This window comes from Natator depressus, chromosome 12 (assembly GCF_965152275.1).
Source record: "Natator depressus isolate rNatDep1 chromosome 12, rNatDep2.hap1, whole genome shotgun sequence".
In the NCBI taxonomy this organism is placed as follows: Eukaryota; Metazoa; Chordata; order Testudines; family Cheloniidae; genus Natator; species Natator depressus.
This window is the reverse complement of record NC_134245.1, coordinates 19,323,040-19,347,951: the sequence shown is the minus strand read 5'-3', so window position 1 is coordinate 19,347,951 and position 24,912 is coordinate 19,323,040. Positions and strand designations below refer to the sequence as shown.

Here is a 24,912-nt window from a genome sequence, read left to right as displayed (position 1 = left end):
TGCTCAGGAAATGTTAAGTACTGTCAAACTATTTGTAAAGTAAAGGGTATGTACACAGCGACAGTTAACATTTTAACGCTGTATCTTGAAAACATAATTATGACTTTTCTTATGGGACTAAACATCTGCTTTAAATGTCAGCACAACAGTAAATCTAGCACTTTGAGTTAAGGTTATAAATATGAACCAAAGCTGTAAACAAAATGGCTTTAAAACGTTCTCCTTGCATGAGAATTTTGCAACCAAATGCTTCATCACGCTGAGTTGTTTACTGATGCTATTTATAAAGTGTGTTGTTACATATGCACAAAACGAAAATAACAATGAAATCTAAGCTGAGCAATGTGTCTGATATTATTTATATTGCAGTAAATTAGTATGAAGAAAATGATGCACAAAAACAAATGAGATCATTTGCTGTTTCATCTAGAAAAATGATAATAGTAAGCACAGTAGATTGCAAAGTGCTTTTACAAAGATGAACAGTAAATGTTATTATTACTAGCCCAAGGTCACAAAGTGAGTCAGTGGCAGAATGGGCAGTAAAACCCAGGACTCTGGACAGCAAGTCTGGTGCCCTAATCTAGTGGATCTTGGCTGCCTTCATCTAGCTCTGTTCAATCAGAGCTACCTTGTGACTTGATTGCCGTACAGCTTTTATAGACCAATTCAGTTGTGCACACAGAGCTGAATTTGAAACTTTTGAGCCCTCTGTTAAAAAATTCAGCGACATGCTGGGCTTCTAGAGGTGGGTTTCTGGAATTCATTGATGTTACAAAATCCCTGGTGGGTCATCCTCACTGCCCATTCACTTACTTGGTGCTGTGGATAGGTGCCAGAAATTCCGAGCTTCACAATGCGGCACAATGTTATCAGTCCCTGTCTGTCTGTCCCCTTCTTATTGCCTCTCTTGGTGCCTGTGACGCTTCCCAGGGGAACCTGGGGTAGTGAGGTACGTCACTTCCACGCGCCATTAGTGTGAGGAAGCCTTGTCTGTGTCTGCTGTGGGTCAACTCTCCAAATCCAGCAGACTTGGGGAACACAAGCACTTCCCTCCAGGCCTACACAGGCTGTGCTCGCTCTCTACAGTTAGCAATAGGGCACACTTCAGTCCCCAAGTCCTCCCAGTATCTCCCTGGAGTGTCCTTCCCCTGTTCTTCTGGACACTTGCAGTATTCACAGATTTGCTGCTCCCAAAGAAGCAGTACACCCCAGCTTGCCAGTCTCAAGTGAGATCACTGCTCTGCTTACCACACAGCACTTAGACATGTTTGTAGGGAAAATAAGTAAAAGTTTATTCAACAAAGTATAGAGATACAAGTGATAGCAAGTAGAAGTCTTAGAAACAAATAGTTACATATGAAATAAAATCAAAAGATGCATTCTAGAACTTAGACTTACTTAACTAGATACTTTCATGTCTTATAGAGCAAAGCTCACCCAAAGTCCTTCCAGCATTGTACAGGTTTGGCTGTGATTTTTTCCATTCAAGACACAAGTCACACTGTCAGCCTGACTCCTCAGTGTCTGCTTGCTCCCCTAAATGTCTGGGTGTCTGTCTGCTCTCCAAGATTATATCAGAACAATCCATTGTCCTTATTCATAAACAGAATGCCCTCTTGCTGGTTGTGTTTTCCTGTATATTCTTTTCTTGTATATTTCCCAATCTCTGAATCAGCCTCTGGCTCAGAATGTAAATAGGGCAATGTTGTGAGGCTCGTTGTACACAATGACTAGACAGGGAGATAAGCGTCTGCTACCCTCTGCGTGAAAGGAACCTGTCTTAGACATGTCACGTCCTGGTTATTTGCCTTAAGAATATAATTTTTGCTATAGACACAACCCCTTAAATATTATCTGTACATACATGTAGCAATGATTATGCTGACTAGTGGGCTACTGCCTCTTGGTAGAGAACTCACATGCCCCCCTTTATGAATTATTATGCATATATCTGACCCAGAGGATCCCTGTAAAACTCTTTGTATCCCCTGTGCCCTCTGCCAGTTGGCACCAGGGGTTCCTGGGTCACAATGCCAATTAGGGCTTTTCAGGAGCTAAGAGGGAAATTCTTGATACACCTCCCATCTCCACCAGCATGCCAACTAGGGAGTAGAAAAGGAGAATCTGATTTTGCTCACTTAAACCAGTGTAAATTAAGAGCAAGTCTAGTGAAGTCAGTGGAGGTATATAAACATACAACTTCTGTAAGTAAGGTCAGAACCAGGCACAGAAGGCCTTCTTACTCTGTACTGCCCCTCTCCAGTTTGTAGCAGGAATACATTATGTGCAGTAAATATACAGAATTTTCACCTTTTAGGTGGGAAACTGCATGTGCATAACTGGAGAGTGGATATAATGTGCCTTTCTCCAGGGCCATGACTATCTTCTGCTCTGCACCTCTCACCAAGTCATAAGAAATCAGAGGAGGTGGGAATTATTAGACTTGCCACACATCTCTCCAAAGGTCTGCAGTTCTGAAAGGACATGTTTATTTGAGGCATGACTTCCTTGTCCCTTATATAAAGCTCTAGGACAGGTCAGTGCTTGGAAGGGTGAGTTGTGTCCACTCTCCCATTATGTGAATGCTGCTTCCCCACCTTAAAGGATTTTTCTGGTTTGCATAGTTAGATGCAATAGATGTCTCTTTATACAAGGCTACTCCTTTCCAAAGATTAATTTTAAAGTCAGTTGACTTGTGTGATGTGTAAAATTAGTAAAATATAACTGTTTTATCAGTATTCCTAACTCTTTCAAATTAATTAACTACAAATGAAACCTATTAAAACCCAAACGTGTAGTCATAATGTAAACGTAATCAGATTCGGCACATTTCCCCATATGCTTGAAATGATGGGTTATCCAAACTTACCTGTTGGGTTATTAATTTCCTGGATATCCAGATATGTAAGTCTTTACTTCAGACAATAGACTGTTTTGCAAAACATTCGAGACTAACCAATTTATTTGAGCATAAGCTTTCGTGAGTTACAGCTCACGGATCCGATGAAGTGAGCTGTAGCTCACGAAAGCTTATGCTCAAATAAATTGGTTAGTCTCTAAGGTGCCACAAGTACTCCTTTTCTTTTTGCGAATACAGACTAACACGGCTGTTACTCTGAAACCTTGCAAAACATTGTCACTTCCTTCAGGAGGTCAGTTATATCTCCTTTGACAGATTTCTCACTGTTAGGAAACAATGTTTTTGTTGTAGGGTCACTACAAAAACTAATTTCCCCCTACAGTTACACATTCTTGTCAACTGTTTGAAATGGGCCACCCTGATTACACTGGCCTCATTACCACTACAAAAGTGATTTTTCCTCCCTTGGTATTCTACTGTTGAGAATAGCCCAATTCCACCTTAATTGAATTGTCTTATTAGCACTGACCCCCCCCCCCCCCCGCACTTGGTCAGGCAACTCCCATTTTTTTCATGTACTTTGTATTTATACCTGCCTACTTTATGTTCCACTCCATGCATCTGATGAAGTGGGTTTTAGCCCACGAAAGCTTATGCCCAAATAAATTTTAGTCTCTAAGGTGTCATGAGGACTCCTTGTTGTTTTTGCATGTTTTTTCTGACTTCCCCAGCAATAGCTTGTGACCATGGATTTTAGGCACTTCAAGGATCCCTGCAGAAAATACATTTAAAAGTGAGTGAAAAGGTTTAATACTGTATATAGGAATTAAATAATTCTGAAAACACATAACATTGTAGATACTGTAGGAATGTTTTTTTTAAAAAATCAGATGATAGAACAGACACCTAAAGGGCCACATTTTTGAAAGTAGCCCTTCTCAGTTGCATGTGAAAATTTCTCAAGAAGTCTATGGACACACTCTTACCAGATTGTGTGTCCTTATTTGTTGCACGAATCCAGGTTTTTGCATGCAGAATTTCAAAAGCCTTCTTTTGAAAATTTGATGCAGGCTTGGTCCGTTTTTAATTTGCAATTCTTCCAAGCTCTGCAAGAGCAAATGGAAACAATGTCTGCTACTATTTCCGAGTCCTTCCAGGTTACATTTCCTTCCAGATAGCTAAAGAGATCATCTTTCTCTTTCTCCATCCATTAAAGGCCATAATGCACATTTTTTGCAGGTACCACTTAGTTGCTTTTCTTTTAAAATACAGCCCTAAAAGTTATGAAGTGTCATCATAATAATTACCCCCTCTATTGGTGGGCAGGACCAGACTTTAGCAGAAGAAAATCTAGCAGCTGTGTGGGATCTGCAAAATGGCCCTATATCCTCTCCTGGAGATGGACTGGAGTGGGAAGCAGATAATGGCCTGAGCCTTCCCTCCAGCTCCATGGGCTTGTTAATTACACCAAATACAGGACAAGCGAGAGTGTTAGGCTCTGGTCAGATAAAACAAGGTGCACAGACAGGAAAACCCTGTTACTGGTAGCAAAGACATCAGATCTGTTCCCAGAGATAGCAGGACCCTAAGAGCAACCAGGCTTGGGTAGAATGCTGAATCTGAAGTTTGTTCTCTTTTTGTTTGTTTCTTTGAGTTACGTGTAAAGTCAAACTCCATGCAGAGAAAAGTTTAATCATATACATCATGTGTAGACTTCATTGGAGGCAGTGTCCTACCTGTTCACAGGGACTTATTTGTTTATCTAAGTCTCTGAGGACAGTCCGCCCTGGTTGACAGTCGCGCCGGGAGCAGGGGGACCCGTCCCCCTCACGGCCCCCGTACCGCACCTTCCCCCTTGGCCCTCTGCCCCCCTACCCTCGCGGGAGGTGCGGTACGGGGGCCAGGAGGGGGATGGGTCCCCCTGCTCCCGGCGCGACTGTCAACCGGGGCGGACTGTCCTCAGTGCGCCCTGACTGCGTCGCGCCACCGGGTGGGAAGGGCCGTGCCAGGGTGTCCGGGGTCTGCAGCGATGTCGGCAAATGCTCAAATAAATTTGTTAGTCTCTAAGGTGCCACAAGTACTCCTTTTCTTTTTGCGAATACAGACTAACACAGCTGCTAGTCTGAAACCTGTTAAAGAACAGAAAGTCAAAGGAAAGAATATATCTACAGAAGAAGCAGACTTGTCTATGACTGCAAGGAAAATACTCATCGCTTCATCTCTTCTAAATAACATCAGAATCCCAAGTGATATCAGTTCTCCAGTTTGATGTCACAGAATAAAACCTTTCAATGGCATCAATATAAGAAAATTAGATCATGAGATGGGTGATAAACTCTACTGGTAACAAATGTGGCAAACATTGCTGTAAAACAGTGCAGTGTTTCAATGACACTGAAGTTATTTGGACTATAGCAAAAGAAGCCTGTTATTTCCAATTTTCAGCTTTATATTGATGCTAGTAAGACTTATGAGTATTGCCTTGGGTTATAACGACAATTGAATTTTTCACCCCTTTCACAGTGTCATTGTGCATCTGATAGTTTTGTAATTTAACCTTCTCTCTCTTATCTGAGCTATGCTCAGTCTGAAAGGGTTCTACACAGTAGATATAAACCACAAAATCAGAAGTGGCATTTTTCTCATATAGCCTTCCTGTGGCTGCTGGGGAAAAAAAGAGAACCTTGTTTAATTTGGTTTGCTAAATGGCCCTTCAGTGAGGAATGCTGCAGTGCTAGACATTAGCTGTTAACACTGGGACAAGGTCTTCCTTTAAGAAGTCAATAAACACATCTAACCTTAATAATCAGGTCTGCTTGGTAATCAATACAGTCACTTACATAATATATTACTGTTCATGACAGCACTGCAGATGGCCAGACTTGTCTAGAAATCTCTGAGCATGGGTGTGGATTCCTGTTGGAGAGTATTTTTTGTTATGCTCTGTGTTGCTATTCTCTGACCCTAATTCTCATAAAGGGCCCAGTTCTTCTCTTGAAGTCCATAGGAGTTTTGACAGTGATTTCAGTAGGAACAGGAACTATGTACTGTTGTTATGGGTGTAATATACAATACCATGAATACTAAATAAAATTACCATAAAAAGAAAACGGCCATTTTAGAATAAGAGGAAAAGAGAGAAAACAGAGCTAGAATGAAAGATGCAGAGATCTGTTCATCCAAAACTTTTAGAAAATGCCTAGTGCAGCCATTTATTATTTTGTACATTGTTTGCGTCCTTCAGTAGTGGTGACTGTGCTCTGTCATCCTTGCTGTGTCACAGTAAAACTTGTCTCCTTTGTGAATATATCTGTTTAAATGTCTAAAAAACTAGTAGGGAGGAAAAATACCAACATTCACCCCAAGATGCATTTGGGTATTTGGTATGTATGACTGAAGCTCAGAACTATCACACTTTTTTGCAGTTTCTTAGTCATGTTTGCCCCACCCTCCCATTCAGCTTCCAGTCAAGCTCTTCCCCACTAATGTTCTTTTACCATCAGCATTTTGTAATATTAAGATAGCTCTCAAAATTCATTGAAAAACGGATGGCATCTTGTTTACCAAATCAAGCCAGATTGGTACTTTCCTTCCAGTTGAAAGGCAGCATACTGTACACTGTTTTCTGTAATAAACTCTCCATTTCACAAAAACTTCCTCTGTTAATTACATGGATCCACTAAAGAGCATCAGTTGTGTACAACAGCACTGGACTAGTCGAGCCAATTTCTGCTCTCACTGGGTTTAAATCTGGAGTTAGTTCAGACTAACATTGGTGTGATTGGTTTCAGAGTAGCAGCCGTGTTAGTCTGTATTCGCAAAAAGAAAGGAATACTTGTGGTACCTTAGAGACTAACCATGCATCCATGATGCATGCATCCGATGAAGTGAGCTGTAGCTCATGAAAGCTTGTGCTCAAATAAATTGGTTAGTCTCTAAGGTGCCACAAGTACTCCTTTTCTTATTGGTGTGATTGAGGTCAAAGTCAGGCTCCTTATCTTTACCTCCATTGGAAAAACAGAGTTCTCTGTGGACCTGCTTTTTCTTACCAGTCCGCCACAGTCAATAATATTCTTTATGGAAAGTCTTTCTTCTTTATTACTACAGTACTTATTTTTCCTCCTTTGCTAAAAATGTACAAATGTAGATCTGCTATATTGTTTATTTTCCATCTCCTCACACTTTGTTTGTTGGTCGGGGTTCTCATGCTTTTAATTTCCACAGTGCTGCTGCCTGAAGCTATTGCCAAAATGCTGCACATATAGGCATTATCCTCTTGGAGATGTCAATGATGTAAATTAGCTGGGACAGTGATAGCTTCTAAAAGCTCTTATGCTCAACAGGGCATTTGCTGTCCTGCGAACGTGTCATTTCTTAAGTCACCAAAGACAGTTAGCTTTGCCTTTTATGATATAATTCACTTGCATCATTGCATGATCCCAGTATGACACATACAGTCTGTTGTGTCCATATTGCTTAAGTGACCACAATTACGATGATACAGAGTTCATTCTAGGACTCTACTTAGCAAAAGTAGTCTGTGTTTTCTGGTTATTGAAATCTAAAGAAGTGTAAAAAAACTGTAAATGCTCTGTTTCCTTAATCATTGATTTATGAATACATAAAATAACAAAAATCTTTGCAATTCAAATAGTTCTATTTCAGTAGCTGTTAGAAAGAATGGCAAAAGGGTCATTTTATTTAGCTTATTTAGCTTATTTTCAGTCTTTTTTTTTTTTTTTTTTTTTAAACATTTCATTTCTGCTCCTTTTCCTGCAAAATATAGCACCAGATCCTTTTGTCTGACTGAGCTGCACAAGGCTCTCGGAGGAAGTTAAGGTTGTTTTAAGTCACTTTTGTGACCTCTAAATCCTGACGCCAGTCTGTGCTGGTCCATGGCATGGTACAAGTTAGAGCAGGCTAAGGGCTTCTCTAATAAATGTTAGCTACTCACAACCCCTTGGGGGTCTTTCCAGTTGCCTGGGATCATCAAGGTTGGGGATGTACTGCTTCCTCCTTCTTTATTTTATACCTGGAGAAACAGAGACACAGAGGCTGGGATTTTCATGGGACCTAAGCGAGTTAGGAATCAAAATATCATTGAAAATCAATGACAGGTTTCAGAGTAGCAGCCGTGTTAGTCTGTATTATATAGCAGAGTAGCAGTATATCAGAGTAGCAGCCATGTTAGTCTGTGTTCGCAAAAAGAAAAGGAGTACTTGTGGCACCTTAGAGACTAACCAATTTATTTGAGCATAAGCTTTCGTGAGCTACAGCTCACTTCATCGGATCCAATGAAGTGAGCTGTAGCTCACGAAAGCTTATGCTCAAATAAATGGGTTAGTCTCTAAGGTGCCACAAGTACTCCTTTTCTTTTTATTGAAAATCAATGAGACTATCCCAACCATAGTAGTTAAGTGACTTGCGCCAGGTCACGTGATAGGTGTGTCAGAGATAGCATTAATACTTCCAATCTCCTGACTCTTAGTCCTGCATCTTCATCACAAGACCACTCTTCCTCCCAAATAATTATATTGGAATTTACAGATCTTTGGCAATCATGTGAGCGTGTTTCTGGATGGGTGCTTGCTGTGTGCCAAGGTCTCCCACGTATATGCTGCTATTTAAAGGACAGAATAGAATATCTGTGCAAGTTATGTGACTGTGGTATAGACTCGCATCACTCAAGTAAATGATGCAAAATGACTAGGTCCATGCCCCATATTCCTGTCTTGGTTCCCTATTTCCTTTTTCTGCCCCTCATTACTCTTTTCCCACTGTATTTATGTATTATGAACCAGATGAACAATTAACCAACCTGTCCAACTGCCATGTACAGGTACAACTGCCAGCTATTTGTCTTAATTTGTGGATGCTTCAAAGTTTGCAAGATTGTATGCCTCAATTACAGACACCCAGTCCTTTTTGCATCAGCCAAATAACTTTAGTATGATAAAAGGAATGTATTGAATATGAATTAACACTGCAACTATTCTATTCTGCATGGTCCTCCATTTACTGGGCACATAATCTGCTTGATTCTCCATCTGTTCATGCAAAAGTGTGAACAACATTCAGCTCACGATCACAAAATAGTGTAGACAAGCCATTTCAAGAAGGCAGAAGGCATCCCCAAATATGGAACTTATGCTGTTACAGTCCTCAAATAAAATGCAGCAAATATCTGTGTTTTGTCAGTGGTATAGGAACAGTTAACAAAGGAACAGTTTGACTTAGTAAATGCTCCTTTTTCTTTAAAAAGTTCTGGTTTCCATCTCTCTGTAGGGGAAAGATCCTTCCCTCCAGGCCTTCTTGACCTTCTTTTACTTCATTACACCTGAAGAGATGGAAAGTTGTTTCAGGTGGAAAACATCCAGTCTCTTACCGTTGTGGTGGGCTTGATTGACATTTGGGGTTTTTTTTTTTGGTATGTACTTGATCCTCTGATGAAAAGCATTATGTAAGTGCAAAATAATAATAATATATTTTACAAGGGAATAGCAGTCTCGAGCAATTGGAGAAGAGGCAAGAAATCAGGACCTTCAGGGGTTTTATTCTGGGCTTAGCTGTTGATTTACTGTGAGACCTTGGACACATCTGGTAACCTTTTGTTTGTTTCATTTTGCATAGCTATAAAATGGTGATGATAATTCTTCCCTAACTTACAGGAGTATTGTCAGTTTTTAATATTTAGAAATAAGATACTGTAACCTTTTTGAAGGCTACATTGTTGTGTATGGGAGAAGGAATGTTTGAAAAGGACATACAGGATTAGATCGTGCCTTTCAGCCATGGGCATTGTAAACAGCAGCGCAGAGCATCCCATGGGGAGCATTGGGAAGCAGTCTGCCTTACAGAGGGAAAATGCATCCTGGAGCTCCCCAGCTTCACTATGGGGAGAGTGATTTGGTACAGTGCTTTTAAAAAGTACGGAATACTCCTCCGCTGGCCAGTTCCACTAGCTGGATTCTTGTGAGGGAGGAAGGAAACTGAGTCAGGGTTTCATACCACTAGCTCCATTTCTGGTGAGTTGCTCATCTGGGGAGCAAGTTGGTAGCAGTCTTTATGCAAACCTTAGCACAAAGACTGCCATTTTGGGCAACCCTTATGTTAGCTGCACAACAGGGTATCCTCCTTCCCACTGTGTGGACACATTTACACCTCTCTGCCTTCCTTCTGGACTTTCACCTAGGATTTCAGATTCACTAGATTATTCCTGAGAGAAATTTCTGAAACTTTATATAAAATAGGAACTGCATAAAAATAATGGGACAATTTCTGCTTTCAGATGCACCAGTAAATCCAAAGTAAATCCTTTACACCAGCCTATCTGAGAATAAAATTTGGCCCATTGTCCTTTTAAAAACATCTTGTCTTCACATTTTCAAACAGCTTAGCATTAAAGAAAATTCACCTACTTTTCAGGGAATACTATTATTCATGGTCAATATAGTATCTCTTGAGGTTTCCTTTTTCTGTCCCATGGGGCAAAAAGGTAACACTTTTGGGGGAGAGTTTGAAATGACTGCTAGAACTTAAACTGATAATTGTGAGGTTTGCTATACTGAATATTTTAAAACTTACACCAGTGTAAATTAAGAGCAAGTCTAGTGAAAACAGGTGTAGGGGTTGTTATCCCCATTTTGCAGATGGGGAAATTGATACAGAGAGCTGCCCAAGCCCACACAGTATGTCAGTGGGAGAGTTGGGGTTTGAATGCTCAGCCCTGTGATCGTTCATGCCTCTCTCTTATTGGTAAAGAGAGAGCTAGAGACTGTTAGAGGAGAGGAGAAAAAGGAATGAGAGAATAGATGACTGATGTATCAGTGGAATAAAAATTGCCTTATAGACTACAAGCTGCCCTTGGCCAAGGAAACCATAGTTTTTTGTCTATATTGTTTTGATGGACTTTGAGGAAAGTGTGTGTGGGGTTTGGTTTCTTTAATAAGGTGAAGCTCTGGGGCAGGGATTGGTGTAGGGTAAGAAGAGTGGATAGAGAAGAGACTGGATAACCTTAAAGCTGACAAACAATCAAGGAGATGGTAATAGTTATTGTCCCTCAGCAACCAGAGCAACGTTTCACTGGGGATGGATATATGTCCCCCATGGAGCTGGGGGAGAGGAAGATTCCCTCAGAAGTATCTGCTGAGTTGTAGTGAGACAAACCTTGGGAGTCTGTGGAGAGTTATCCTGAATAAGGACTGAATGAAAACGGAGTTAAGGACCTCAGGGTTTGGCCAATGAAAATAAAAGCAAATGCCAAGTAGGTGACTTTATTTTATTACTGCATATAAAGTAGCATACAGATTTTAAAATCCACTTGGAATTAGGTGAAATGGAAAGGGACATATTTTTCTGATTTTTTGGGGGGGGGGGTCTTTCTTCCTGTCCTCCTACACACATTTTCCTCACCCTGTCCTTATCTCTGACCTCTTTGCCTTCATACCTCTTGGAAACTACATGGTTGTGGCTTTCAAAGACATTTTCCAACTGTTACATCATCTTAATTGTGACTCAAAACCATCTGTTTTATGAAATGATGTGACGTATCCATAGATGCCACATTAGGCTCTCTTCCGGGTGCTTGGTAAGCAGGCTTTATATGAAATATGGTCCCTTTGTGATGACAGAACATTGCAAAGGGGCCATAGCAGGGCGAAGAATCTGGTCCAGGAGTTCTATTCCCAGATTTGCTATTAACATGCAGTGTGACTTTGGGTAAGTCACTTCAGCTCTCTGAGCTTCAGCTTTCCCAGCAGTAAAATAGATATAATGATGCTTACCCTTCTTTACTGAAGCATTCTGGGAGCTATGGATGAAAAACACCATGCAAATGCTAAGCATTGTTCTTCTTATATATCAAGTTACACTGTTAGATGTTAAAAAGGAAAAATTCCTCACAAGTAATGCAGATATAGCTTGGTTCAAATAACAGGGGAAATCATGATGAAGAATAAGCTGAGGTTTTCAGTAAATAGTGTCTTAGTTCAGGTCTGGACTATTGCTGGCAATTTTTAACAGCACTTCAAATTTGTTGGTTTGATACTAATGGATTATAGTCCTGATTAACAAAAGCAACCAGGAGGATTTTGTATGTGACTGTATTTGTCAGAGACGATCTGATGGCACCATATGGCCATTTAAACATTTGAACAGTTTCCTATATCTTGGGATGAGAGCTTTTATTAGTGTTGACTGGCCAACTCCGTAATATATTTATTCCAATGGCTGTAAAATAAATGGTTTGTGACTCTTTGCTAAATTAATTTTTTTCTTTTAGTAATATTATCTATTTTTTTAATTTATTTTCTGAAAGCATGTAATGTCGTTTCGGTAGACATGCTGTGAACATAATTGTGTATGTTGCAGTAACTGTTCCACTTAAAAACAAAAAAACAAAAAACAGGTGTTAAAATATTTCAGCAGCACATGGTGTTTATGGTGAAGTGATATCTTATACTTCTGAAAAGAAATTGGCTATATTTCCATGTTAAAATAGATATATATACCGTATTTCCTCATGGTGCTTTGTCATATTTCTCCACTCTGCAATTGGTGTGCAGACCTGGGAACAAACTGGTCTTGCCATTTGCCCATGAGTCCTAGTTGTTGTGCCCTGAGTTTAAAAAAAAAGACTTGCTTGATGATGATATTTGTTTTGTAGTAGCACACAGGAGCCCCAGTCATGGACCAGGACCTCGTTGTGCTAGGTCCTGTACAAACACAGAAGACAAACACAGTTCCTTTCCTGAGGTTAGTTCTTTATCAGCCAGGCAAGGATTAAGATAGTATTCTTGTGCTCAGGACCCCACTGGAGCAACGAGTCAGCAGTAGAAGGCAACGTTAGAAGAGTAGAAGGCCCACACTGTTTGCTGCTACCTTAGATCCCAGGGAGGAGGCAGAACACACTAGAGCCATGGCATCTTTTTCAGTCTCTCCAATTGTGTCATGATGTGACCAAGAGATGGGGAGGTGGTGAGTCATCCAGGATGCCTGGAGAGTCAGGTTTTTGGTAGATCCAAGTTTATTATAGTCTGAATCAATCCCTGGTTTTAATGAGGTCCAACTTGGGTCACCTCTCCCTGGTACTTGCTAATCTCATCTCATTTTTGGCTCTAAAGCGCAAGGCCAGGATTTTCCAAAATGGGTGCCTAAAGTTAGGCTTCTAAGACGGAAGCAGGGGACGGATTTTCAAAGTGCTTCGCTACCCAGCAGGTCCCTCTGACATCAGTGGGAGTTACTCCTGTCCCTTCAGCAAGAAAGTAAGGCTCTTTAATATTTTAACTGCCATATTAATCTGTCCTATTTAATGAACTCTTCATGGTGGTATCTAGTGCCAACAAAATTACAGAAAGCAGCAACGGCTAAGGACTCTCCTCTCTCCCCTCTCTGGTATGATGCAGTTGGGAAGAATAAGCAAGTTAACAATATCAGATGTTTTGTTTTTTAATTGTGCATTAGTTACTCTCCTCTGGATAGAAGTATTGCCAGGTCATTGAAATTGTTCAAAGGACACTCTGTATTTGCAGAAGCAAAATATAAAATTAATGTTACCGGTCTGAGTAGAGTCTTCTTGAGCTCATCCCATGTTGTAAGGGGGAAAGGAAGGGCCAAATCCTCCTCAAAGGCCTTTCAGGAATGTTACTGGTAAACTTACAATGTGTTAGAAAGGTTTCACAGAATGTAACTGAATGCAGATTTTAGTCCTAGCTGTTTCCACTGTGCCACATTTGGACTGTGTAGGAAAATTTTCCCAGAAGTAAACTATACAAGGTCTTAGGCAGTAAGTACATCTCATTCTGCTGACCCAAGCGAATGCCTGAGTAATTACTGAGCAAGAGTTACATGCCCAAGACAGATTATTCATGCATGACCTCAAAAGATCAAACTAGCTGCTGTAATCTGTCCATCATTCTTGTGAATGACATGCTGGATATTAACTATTGATGAATTCTCCATCCTTGACTGGCATTCAGGTTAGGTTTATTTTTGTCTATGGTGAAAGAGGCATTCCTTTTGCACAGGTCTGAACTGCTTTCTGAAATAATGTAGCTGTGGCTGGCTTGCAGTTATTTGTGTTAGATGTACCTTTGGCTGCATGCTGCAACAAACCATCCATTCCTGCTGTGCAGAAGAGGCATGAGGCAAAATAGTACAGGTGCAAAGGACAAAAGTCAGAACAGAGCTCTTGCTAGGGAGTGTCTCTTAATTATCTTGTTCAGTACTTAAGCAGTGCACCTTTACTGACATGAAGATTTTCCTTTTACGTTTTTATCCTGCTGGGTAATTTTTATGGTAATAAGATAGATGTTGTTTTTTAAGGTCTGGTATTATTTTATCTAAATCTTTGTGATTAAAACAAATAACTTAGAACAAGATGTCAAAGTACATAGCTGGGAGCAATGCCTGTGATATCTTAGGCCTTGTCTACACTGCCACTTTATAGCGCTGAAACTTCCTTGCTCAGGGCTGTGAAAACACCCCCCGGAGTGGTGCAAGTTTCAGTGCTGTAAAGTGGCAGTGTAGACTGTGCACAAGTACTGGGAGCCACTCCCCTCGTGGGGGTGGGTTTTTTACAGTGCTGGGAGAGCTCTCTCCCAGTGCTGGTGCCACGAGTACACAGCCACGTTAAAAGTACCCATTGTGTTCTGGCTCAGGTAAGCCCCAAAGGCCATTCTCCCCCCCTTCCCCCCCCCCCCCAAAAAAAAAGTGTTAGGTCACATTAAATGTAAAGTGTCCATAGCCGCAGTTTAGTGAGGGATGTTGTCCTACTATTTCCAAGCCCTAATCTCTGTTTTGAGCCACAACTCATTGTTTAAAAGGAACACATTAGTAGCTAACACTTTTCACCAAGAATTCCGTGCTTCTTTTTTCCTAGCTGCCTCTGCTAGTGACAGCTCTTTTCAAACCTGTTTAGTTCACAGACTAGGGCAGTGGTTCTGAGCCTATTTACCATTATGGGCCGCAGCCAGTACTACCTGTATGGTCCTGAGGATGTTACATGGGCCGCAGGTTGAGAACCATTTGACTAGGGGCTTGGTCTTTCAGTTGGGAGCTGAGTGCCCTGTATCTCACTGGAGACAACACACACCTCACAGGATTAGGCATTGCCTTTCTGTGTCTATTTTGTGGTGGTGTCAGATATCCCTATAAAATCTTCTAAGTAATTGGATGCACTTAAGTGTTTTGGTAAATGCTTCTCAAATGATCAGCAGATAGTCAGACTTTAAAAAATCATAAGTAAGAGGAAATATTCAGAATAATTAATAAATTATACACCCCTTCCACCCTTCAGCTTTGTGAGTACTTGAAATGTGGCTCAGCATCAGAAATTTTGAAGATTGAGCTCCTCTCCGATAAAATAAAAACACAGTAAGAGCTGACGCTGGTGTAAGTCTTTCCATTCAAAGATCCAAGGTGCATAAACATATTATGCAACCCATGAAGCAGCCCTAACATACCACACTCATGGAAAAAACAGGAAAAGTAGGGGGAAGAAAAGAAGAGAAACTAATATCAGTTTTTGTGTGGCATTCTGGTGTACTCTCCCATCCTAGATGGGTTTGATGGCCACACAAAGGGGCACAGGGAGTGTGGACTTCTAATTGTGTGAAGCCCAAAGGATCTGTGAGGAATCCTGGCTCCAACTCTATGGGCCTGGTCTACATGAGAAAATTTGGTTGGTTTAACTACATTGGTCAGGGGTGTGAAAAATCCACACCCCTGAGCTGGGTAGTTAAGCTGACCTAAGTCCCCATGCGGACAGCAGTAGGTCAATGGAAGAACTCTTCCTTCAGCTAGTTACTGCCTCTCGAGGACGTGGAGTACTTACATGGCTGGAAGAATCCCTCCCGTCGGCAGAGGTTGTACCTATACTGAAGCACTACAGCTTTGCCGCTGTTGCATTTTAAGTGTAGACAAGCCCTAGAGTTTACTGCTCTGCCCTTCTCTGCTACTACAGCTGACTCTACTTCCAGGGTGCTGGTGGCCCTTGGTCAGTGGTTACTAGCCATGGAATTCAGTGGGCTTTGTATTAGGCTTTAGCACCCCCTTCAAAGAGATGGGGGAAGGAGAAAGGAGTAGAATCCACGCTTTTGTTTAATAGAATTATGGTTTTGGTTATTCTGCTATGGCTGCCTAAGGCCTACAGGCAGGCCTGTCAATCAGTTAACTGATTACAGCATATATCTATTTTGTAATTCACACCTCTGAATAATTCATATCTTTAGACATACAAGGATGGGTCATGACCTGTGGGTCTTAAGTCAGGTAAAATTCTCCATTGACTTAAGTGAGGAATTTTCCCTGAGTGAAGCCTGCATGATAAGGCTCTGTCTCTCTAAATTCATATATGTAATCTGCTTAGAAAGAAGACCATTAATCTGGAAATATTTTTTAAAATTCTACTCCCCATTAATTCTTCACAAAAGAAGAAGCAAAAGCTTGTGGGCTGCTTTTTAACTTCAGCTCCTGTGTCTAGTGGTGTTGCCATGGAACAGTTATTTGCCTTTAGCTGTGTTTCCTTAGGGGAAAAAAGGTTATTGAAAAGGAAGTGTTTTTGTGTTCTTGTTTCTCTTGTTGTTGGGCATTAGCATTCACCTGCTGTACAGTACTAGCTCTGTGGGTGCTGCTGAAATGTTGTCATTAATTCCTCCTGGTGTTACACATCTGGCATTCTGCCTAAATGCAGTAATATGCAGACGTGCAGACTTCAGTGACAAACTAGCTATATAAATCAATATTCAAAATAGGGTTTATATAAATACAATCATAAACAGTGCACAGCATTTTAAATCAGCCCGAGCTTTTTGTTTGGAGTTTTGTGACTGAGAAATGTGTATGAAGTACATTTGCTTTAACAAAAGTCTTTCCCCTTTTATTTAAGCTGATGTCAAGACCTGAAGCAAAATCACTTTGAGATGTCAACATGTAGAATGAATTCCTGTATGTGTTATAAAAAAAAATTCTGAATTTTCACTTTACTAGTTTCATAAAAGACTGTTTCCCAAACACAACTGTCTCCATTTCCACTGTGATGAGCAAAGCGGTGCAGGCTTTCTAAGCTTGCAGAGTTGATCACTGCTCCAGGGTCTTTCAAGAAAGAGTATAACTCAGCTTTCTGTTATCACTGCATTATTCTAACCAGTTTAAAATCTTGATCATTAGCATACAAGTGTGAGAGCCTGACCTAAATGGAGAAGTGGCTTGGAGAAGGTCACAACCTCTGTGATAGAAATTGGACTTTTTTTAAAGCCTACACAAAATATTTTCAAATCTGAGATACTTTTTAATTAATTTATGTTGCGTTTGATTTTTACATAAACCTTCTGTAGTGTCACTGTAGCTTGTGGAGTTCTATTCACAATCAATAATAAATGTTAAGGACTAGAGAAGATTAATAAAAAATCTTGCACAGGTTCTGTTCCCTCTGGTAAGGGCAAAACAAACAGAATGTCTTTGCTCTACCAGATTAATTTGTTTTCCATCACAACAGGAAAAATAAAAATGATTTGGCTTCATCCTCAGGCCCTGACCTACTCCACTGGCTTATTAAACATACAGCAGACCCAAACAGCAAGTGCTATTCGATATGTCCCCTCTCTTCATGCTAACTACAAGTTTCACTACCATGTTTAAGAGACCTGGCATTTATTTATTTTCATTTTATTTCTAAGAATCTCTTTTACCCTGGTAAATGTTTTCATGAGTTTTTCTTCTCCCCACAAATCAGTCTTTGAACCATCTTTTCAGGTACTAATCCAGCAGTAACTGAGATTGCTATCCAGTAAACAGTTGGCAGCCTCAATTTACTGGATGTATTGACAGTGTTTAATGAAGTGAGGGAACCTAACATATTGCTTCAATAGAATTGCATGCTTTATTACCTTCAAAGTAATGCCATTAGATTCAAGGGAGAATTAGCCATTGCCTCAGAAAGGACAGTATCCAGTGATTATGATTTAATTGTCACCTAGTTTGCATTTAGAATGAAGCATAATCTAGTTTCACACCTCCTTGGGATTTAACCTTCTTAGAGGTTCAGGCTGGTGGCTGGCTTTGCCAATAGACCTGAAAGAAGGTTCATGCTTTGGACTGTTGTAGTTTCCACAGTCTAGTGCTGTAGAAGTTGAATACAAGTGTTTATGTGCAAATTGTCTGCTTTCTTTTTGACTTGTTCAGATGAGCCTGGTAGCACAGAACATGGACATACTATGCTCCTAAAATTAAAAAAAACTTGCATATTCAATGATAAAACTATTTTTCCATAATACAATTCCAGACATTAACTGTCAAAGAATTGATTCATTTATTCTAATTTTACTATATTCATTTTAGATTAAGGGGAGACACACTCTTGCGTCTGTTTTCCTTTCTTTAAGAAAGCAAACCATTTTAATAGGAAGTAACCCCTGGGAGCTCTGACATCTGGAAGGGCTCACCTGCTCTTTATCTGACATGTGGGGTGGGAAGGTGATTTTGTGTTCCGAAACCAGAATTTTAGCATGGTGGTTTTAAACACTGTGAGAAACACCTGAAAAGCTGTGGTGCCCATTACATGGTTCAACTGTTGCACCTCCATTCTTGCTCCTCAGACACCTGTGCGGGAAGGGTGTACCAGGATGGGGTTTAGGGCCCGTGAGTGCACTCCATGTCTTTTTAGCATGTATATCGTGATCTGTCTTCAATCTCTACCCATCCTTCCAGCTCAGATTACTGAGTAATCTGTAGGTGGAGATGGGCATAGGGGACTGGTGTTTTGCAGGTGCCCTAGCCTGGCCAGAATAAGGGTACAGTCTAAGGCTTCGGACTTAAAGCAATCATCAGAACCTGTGTTTTCGAGTCAGGGGACTGGAAGTGCAGAGAGCCTGCATCTTGCTCATTATCTTTCTAACTGCTGGCAACATTGTCAGTCTCAACCATTCAAAATTCATGTCAGACTCTAAAATACAAGATTGGTTTAAAAATTATGAATATTGTAAGAATGTTTTATTTTTTAAATTAGCTTTAGATTTTCAGAGTCTTTAAGGGGAAGCTGCCTACCTTCAAATTGTACATGAGCATTTAAGATTCAAATTCAACCAGAAGAACATACACAAGAATGTGGGTCTTTTTGGTCACTGCTCCATGGGGGAATACACTAACCCTCTCTATCCCAAGAGGTGGGGCAGCCATCATTCTATCTCTTTCCTCCTCCCTTGCCATGGTTGTGTCTCTCTCCCTTTCCCACCTACTCTTCTGCTACACTTAATTCTTCTTCTGTGTTCCCCCATAGTGTCTTGTCCCTAGTCCATCCTCTACAGTCACCTGCCATGTTTTTCCCTCCTTTTCCACTATACTACCCCCCACATTCCTCTTTGCCCCCCGTCTTCCCCTCTGTGGCTTTATTGCAGGGTAGAGAGTGAGGCTATTTTCTGTCCTCCTGACAACTGACCCAGCTAGGACCCAGCCCTTCTAAAGTTCAGGTAAAATTGCAGAGGATTGCTTCTAAAATGTGACCCAACTGAAGTGGTTTTCAGAAGCAAACTTTTTGGGCCAGACTGAGAGATTTGAGGTCAAGTAACCTGGGCTGTAACAGTAGAGGTGGCAGAGGGAAATTCCATGTATCTGCAATCTAATTTCTTCAAATTGGTACAGGTCTCCAGCCCTCTGAGTGGGTGTTCCTAGGGGGTGGGAGCAGTGCTTGCTGCTCCCTTCGCACCAGAAGTGACATGCAAAGGGGTTGGAACAGAAAAGAGAATCTGGCCTCATGCATTTATGTCCTACTCTACCCACTACCCAGCAGCAGCTCCTGGGCACAACCACCCTTACAGTTATGGAAGAGGAGCCAGGAGCAGTAGGTGACCATGGGGGGACAGCTACTAGCCAAAACCCAGTGACTTTTAATATTTATCTTGCAATGTGTATGTGCTATGTACCTGTTTGTTGGTTTTTCACAGCACTTTTCTCTTGCTGGTCAGATCTGACCCATAAACAACATGCATTTCTTTGATTAAAACCAACTGGTAGAAATGACACATGGGTAATAAAAAGACATACAAAGACATGAGGTCTTCACTTTGTTTGTCTCCAGGCTTGACTCTCTAGTATCAAATAGGCTTATAGAAATTAAGCTGTTTTATCTGCTGTATTTTGGATTATCAACAATGGCTAGATAAGGGAGAACAAATTGAGAATTCAAAAATGATTGTTAGTGGTGATATATGAAGCAGATGGAAAACAGATTTAGTTAAGCTGATTCTGTAAAATGGAGTATAGCAAAAGAAACTGAGTGAAAATAGCCTTTCATGGCTACACTCATTTCGTATTGGAGTCCATTTTTATCAGCATTTATCTTCTACAGGGACAGTTAGGGGAAGAGAAAAGCAAAAACCTTGCAAATATCACTCAGCTAGCTCACAAACTGATAACACAATCACATTCAAAGCAGGAATAGACAGATGACAGATTTTTTTTATAGATAAACGTATATAGTATTAACATATGTAAATTACTTAACTGTTCCAGTGGGTTACAGTTAGGACAGTCTTAAACGTTTCACAGTGTAACCCTAAACCATGTAAAACGTCTGTACGTTTGGCTTTGTGAGAGATTGGAACCTTTCATTTGGTGAAATGAGCAAGCACTGGGGTGATGCATGGATTTGTGTTGACACCAGGTGAGAGCAAGGGGCTTTGTCTGAATTTTGGCATGAGTATATTTCAATATGAAAAGCAGAGCTGAAACTAGAGGAGGCTCAAAGCTGAATAAAATGTTTGCATGAGGCCTGAATTGAAGTCTCTCATTTTCACTCTGCTCTGGTCCCAACTTCATTCTGGCTTTTCAGGCACCAGTGAGAAGTACTATTTCAACATTGTTGGTGAAGCATGTAGGCAGTAGAGCATGTGATGTCTGCAGCACTTCAGCTATATAGGAAAGTTGAGCAACAATGTATGATTTATTAAAAGAATAAGTGTCTTTTTCCTGAGTCACTGCTGATCCATAGGTCTTTGCACAGTTAGGAAAGTCACTAACAGATGGATAAGGTGGGCTTTTCAGTACATAAAAATGATGTGAATTTTGGCATGAGTTTTGTTTTCAAAATTTGTTATGCAAATGATAGCTCTTCGTCACTTCTTTTTAATTGTGTGTTGAATGTAGATGACTATGTATACTGCTTTTTTGTCCTTAGTACACTTTATGAAGATCACGTTCTTCCTATCAAGCAAGAAAATGTCATACTTTTCCTGTATAAATTAAGATTCATGTGATCCCTGAAATGCTGCAGCATTTTAGAGCCAATCTCCGTGTCATGATGAATCATAGCTATATACAACTCTAGATACCTCCCTGTACCCCTTCCAAGAGTCTCAGATTGTCCCTCTTATCTCATATATTTATTAAAGGGTAAAAAATTGTAGGGCCAGTTAACAAGTAGTAAATCATGCAGCAGACAGTAGCATGGTGATGTTTAAGCTATCTCAATATCAAGGTATAGATTGGGGTGGCCAAATTGTAGCTCACAAGCCACATACAGCTCTTTCACAGTTAGCATGGCTCATGGAGCCCCCCTCTGCCCAGGCCCCCTCCATTCTTCACATACCAGACTTGGGCAGGGGAAAGCTTGGGACTTCCACCTTGCAGCAGGGTGGTGGGATAGGGGCTTTTGCTCAGCAGATGCCTCCTGCAGGGCAGAAGGCCCAAATTGCGGCAGGCATGCCCCAGCTCTTGCACTTCTGAAGATTGTTGTGTGCAGCGTGGAGAGTCAGTAAGTTTAGCTACCCCTGGAATAGATGGCAGTATCAGAAGTACCACTGCTCAGTAAATGTTGGCTTTTTAGTAATGACTGCCTGGGGAAACACATCTAGCAAAATTCTGACCCGATCTACACACATGAAACATACTGAGAACAAATCAAAATACTGCAGAAATGAGTGGATAGGAGAAAGGGTGGGAACAGTGCTATGGGATCCTTGAAGTTTTAAGCACCCAAAAGGTTGTGTTTTTCTATTAAAGCCAAAAATGACTTCTAAAATGCATATCACCAATTACATCTGGGTCTAAAATCCTAACAGAAGATGCTGGATTTTCTCTTCAAATGGCTGGTCTTAGCATTTCTCTTTAGTGGCAGTGTTATGTTTCACGGGAAATGGAATTCAGGATGAGATAAGTGTTGTTTTCTTGAGCTGAAAGTCTTACAGATAACATTTCAATGAATGTCTGCACACTTTCATTTAATGTCCATGTAGATTAGGTAAATTAAGCTGATTGCATTGCTTTGATAGAGTGGCATGTACCATTTTTAACAGATGATATAAGTAAGTTGAAGTTGTTCTGATTCATGGGTTCAGTAATAAAGCAAACAGAGAAGGAGTGTTCCTAACTTTAAATAAACCCCATTGCTATAAAGGGACAGAAATAATATTTTTGTTCCCCACCATCAAATCATACCTGGTCAGGAAATCAGCAATTAAAGTCTCATTTGTTTTAGTCTGTTTTATACACATGCCCAGCAACTGATATGTCCTTGCAGCGCAGAAACCTCCAGTAACTGAATTAAATTTCATTGCAGTCAGCACCAAAAAAAAGTTTGATTTATGTCTTTATGTATGTTTAATACAGGATATGTCCAGTAACTGAGAACTGTAAGGTCACATTTAGTGAAAGAGTAACAGTTCCTGTGTGGGGGAAAAAAAAAAAAGTAAAAAGGCTAACTTATGTCATTAAGTATTCTTTACAAGTTACAATGTACACACCAGTCACTGCCTGTTATTCAATGCCGCTAATGGGGACACTGAAAGAGGCTTACTGTACATGTGTTAAATCTTGATTTAATAAACAGTTTGTATTAGTATCAAATTACATCAAAAGAGTCTAAAAAACCCATGATAATTATTTTACAAATTGTCTTGTGCTGTAAAAAAAGAGTCTAACCTGCAGTTTAAAAAAAAAAGTATGAAATGTGCATTTTTGCAGCATGGACACAAGTGCTAGAAAAAAGTGCTAAAAAGCTCATTCAGTTACTTTGATTTCTCTTTGTCCCCAACAATTTCATACACCTTAGTTATCACACACATCTCAAAGTGTAACACGTAGCAGGCTTCGTCCTGTACTTTCTGTGCAATTAAGACACCAATTGAGTGTATTAAGCATGGATTTCAATAGGTAGGGTGCGCTGCATAAGGAATATAGTACTAGGATCACTACAGGAGACAGAAATATATAAAAGTCAGTCAATGGAGTTTCTTTATGCAAGTAATAGGAAAAAACAGAGAGCCTCAGTTATACACCTGTGAAATCAATGGAGTTGCATGGCTTTAACACATGGCAGAAATTGGCCCACCCTATGCTTTTGAAAATCTACATCTTCCTGAAAGAAGCTACTGTGTAAAGTCTGTGTCTAACAAGACGTACTTGAGAATTGGGTTAAATTTTAATCCACAACCTGCAAAGGCCATATATTCCCAAAGATATTAAAATGAATACTGTATAGCCAAGATAAAATACTGTTAAAAGGCAACAGACCATTTCACGTATTTCTCACGGAACACAGAGACTAAGGAAGCAATATAAAAACTAGTCAAGATGCAACGTAACTCGTCTTAATTGGCATTTACCAAAGTAATTCTAGCTGCAATTTGATAAATATGCTAACAGACATCTGTGTCAAAATATGTGGTGCCTTTCACCACTTTTACTTACTTAAACTAGTTGGTCTGAAAACTAATTATTTAACAAAGGAAAAGAGAAATATGAAAGGGAGGGCAGAAAAATAATCTAGTCATTTTCAGATTTAGTTAAAAATATTCTTGATAGTTCCCATGCAAAACCTTCTGTTTTGTTGCTCAAGTGGAGTGGCAGCTTGTGGGGGATGGGGGCAAAGTCCACCACTGCAACAATTATTGGTTATGAAGATCTTTCCTTTTAAAAAAAATTGGATACAGTAAGCTAAAAAGTGTGTATACCTATACACACTACATATGGTGTATTTTTATATAGACACAGTGTGTGTCAGATAAACACACACCCACACATACCAATTTTACCTTTAACAGGAGATTAAAAGTCAATAGATAATGAGCCTTGTGCAGCATCCTCTCGTCCTCTCACATAAATTTCACAAGGAATCTCCTCCATCACCCTGTCTTCTATGACCTGCTCAGGGCAGTCATGGGCCTGTTTAAATGTGTAACTACTTTTCTTGAAGGTGCTATTAAATGTTTTCATTGGCTGAGGTTGCGCAAAATCATTGCGGAAAGGAAGTTCCATGGAACTGAGATTGGTCCTGCTTTGTTTTATACTGGAGGCTTGAGAGCCACAGTGATGGTCATGAATACATCTCGAAGCAATAGAGGAGCGTCTCATTTTCTGATAGTTCTCAAGTTCTTCTGATAAGTCAGCCAAGTCTGTAGAAATCTCTTTATCCCTTAATGAGAACAGTTCATAATGTGGAGGATCAAATACTTCTTGGAAGCCGGTTTTATTAAAAGCAGTTTTGCAGGCCATAACCTTTTTGCGAGGCTGCTTTACTTGCACCAGAATTGAAATTATGAGAAGAACCAAAACTATCCCTGAAGTAATTCCAATGATGGTTCCATGAGTTTTGGTGATTTGTTCAAACAGTCCAGTTTTTTTCTTCTCTGCAAAAAAGAGAGGGTTAGCTTTTGAGTCTATCTAAAATGTCTGATCAGAAATAATTCAGTAAAATTTCAGGTTTGACTTCGTATGCAAAGATTTAAGATAATGAAAAGTGTAAATGATGGAGCGGGTCATACACTGATGTCACTCATATGGGTGCAAATGTCTATTAAGTATTGGCTCCATTAATGGGCACTGCATCCCTGTGAGGGAGAGCAGAATTTGGCCCTGTATGCTTTATGTATTAGTCCTTACTCAGACAAAAATCACCGGTTACTCTGGAGTTTTGTTTCATAAGGGATGAGCAAGAACCGCGGGACTGAGCCCGCTCAACAGCATGTCATTTCAGGCAAGTTTTCGATGCATAGGACCATGCTCTGCTTTCATAGAAGTGTGTGTTATTTTCCCGGAGGTTCGCACAAACATTCATGAGC

The 24,912-nt window shown here is 40.3% G+C and overlaps 1 protein-coding gene across 2 annotated transcripts in view; it reads right to left on the bottom strand.

Moving 5' to 3' along the window:
* Positions 1 to 14,593: 14,593 nt before the first annotated feature.
* NETO2 (neuropilin and tolloid like 2) overlaps positions 14,594 to 24,912 on the bottom strand; it is a 62,818-nt gene continuing 52,499 nt past the window's right edge. For both annotated transcript variants that reach the window (XM_074968664.1, XM_074968665.1), the window contains one exon: positions 14,594 to 24,480. In XM_074968664.1, the coding sequence (XP_074824765.1) occupies positions 23,900 to 24,480 (581 nt within the window). In that variant the 3' untranslated portion in view covers positions 14,594 to 23,899. The remainder of the gene's footprint in view (positions 24,481 to 24,912) is intronic.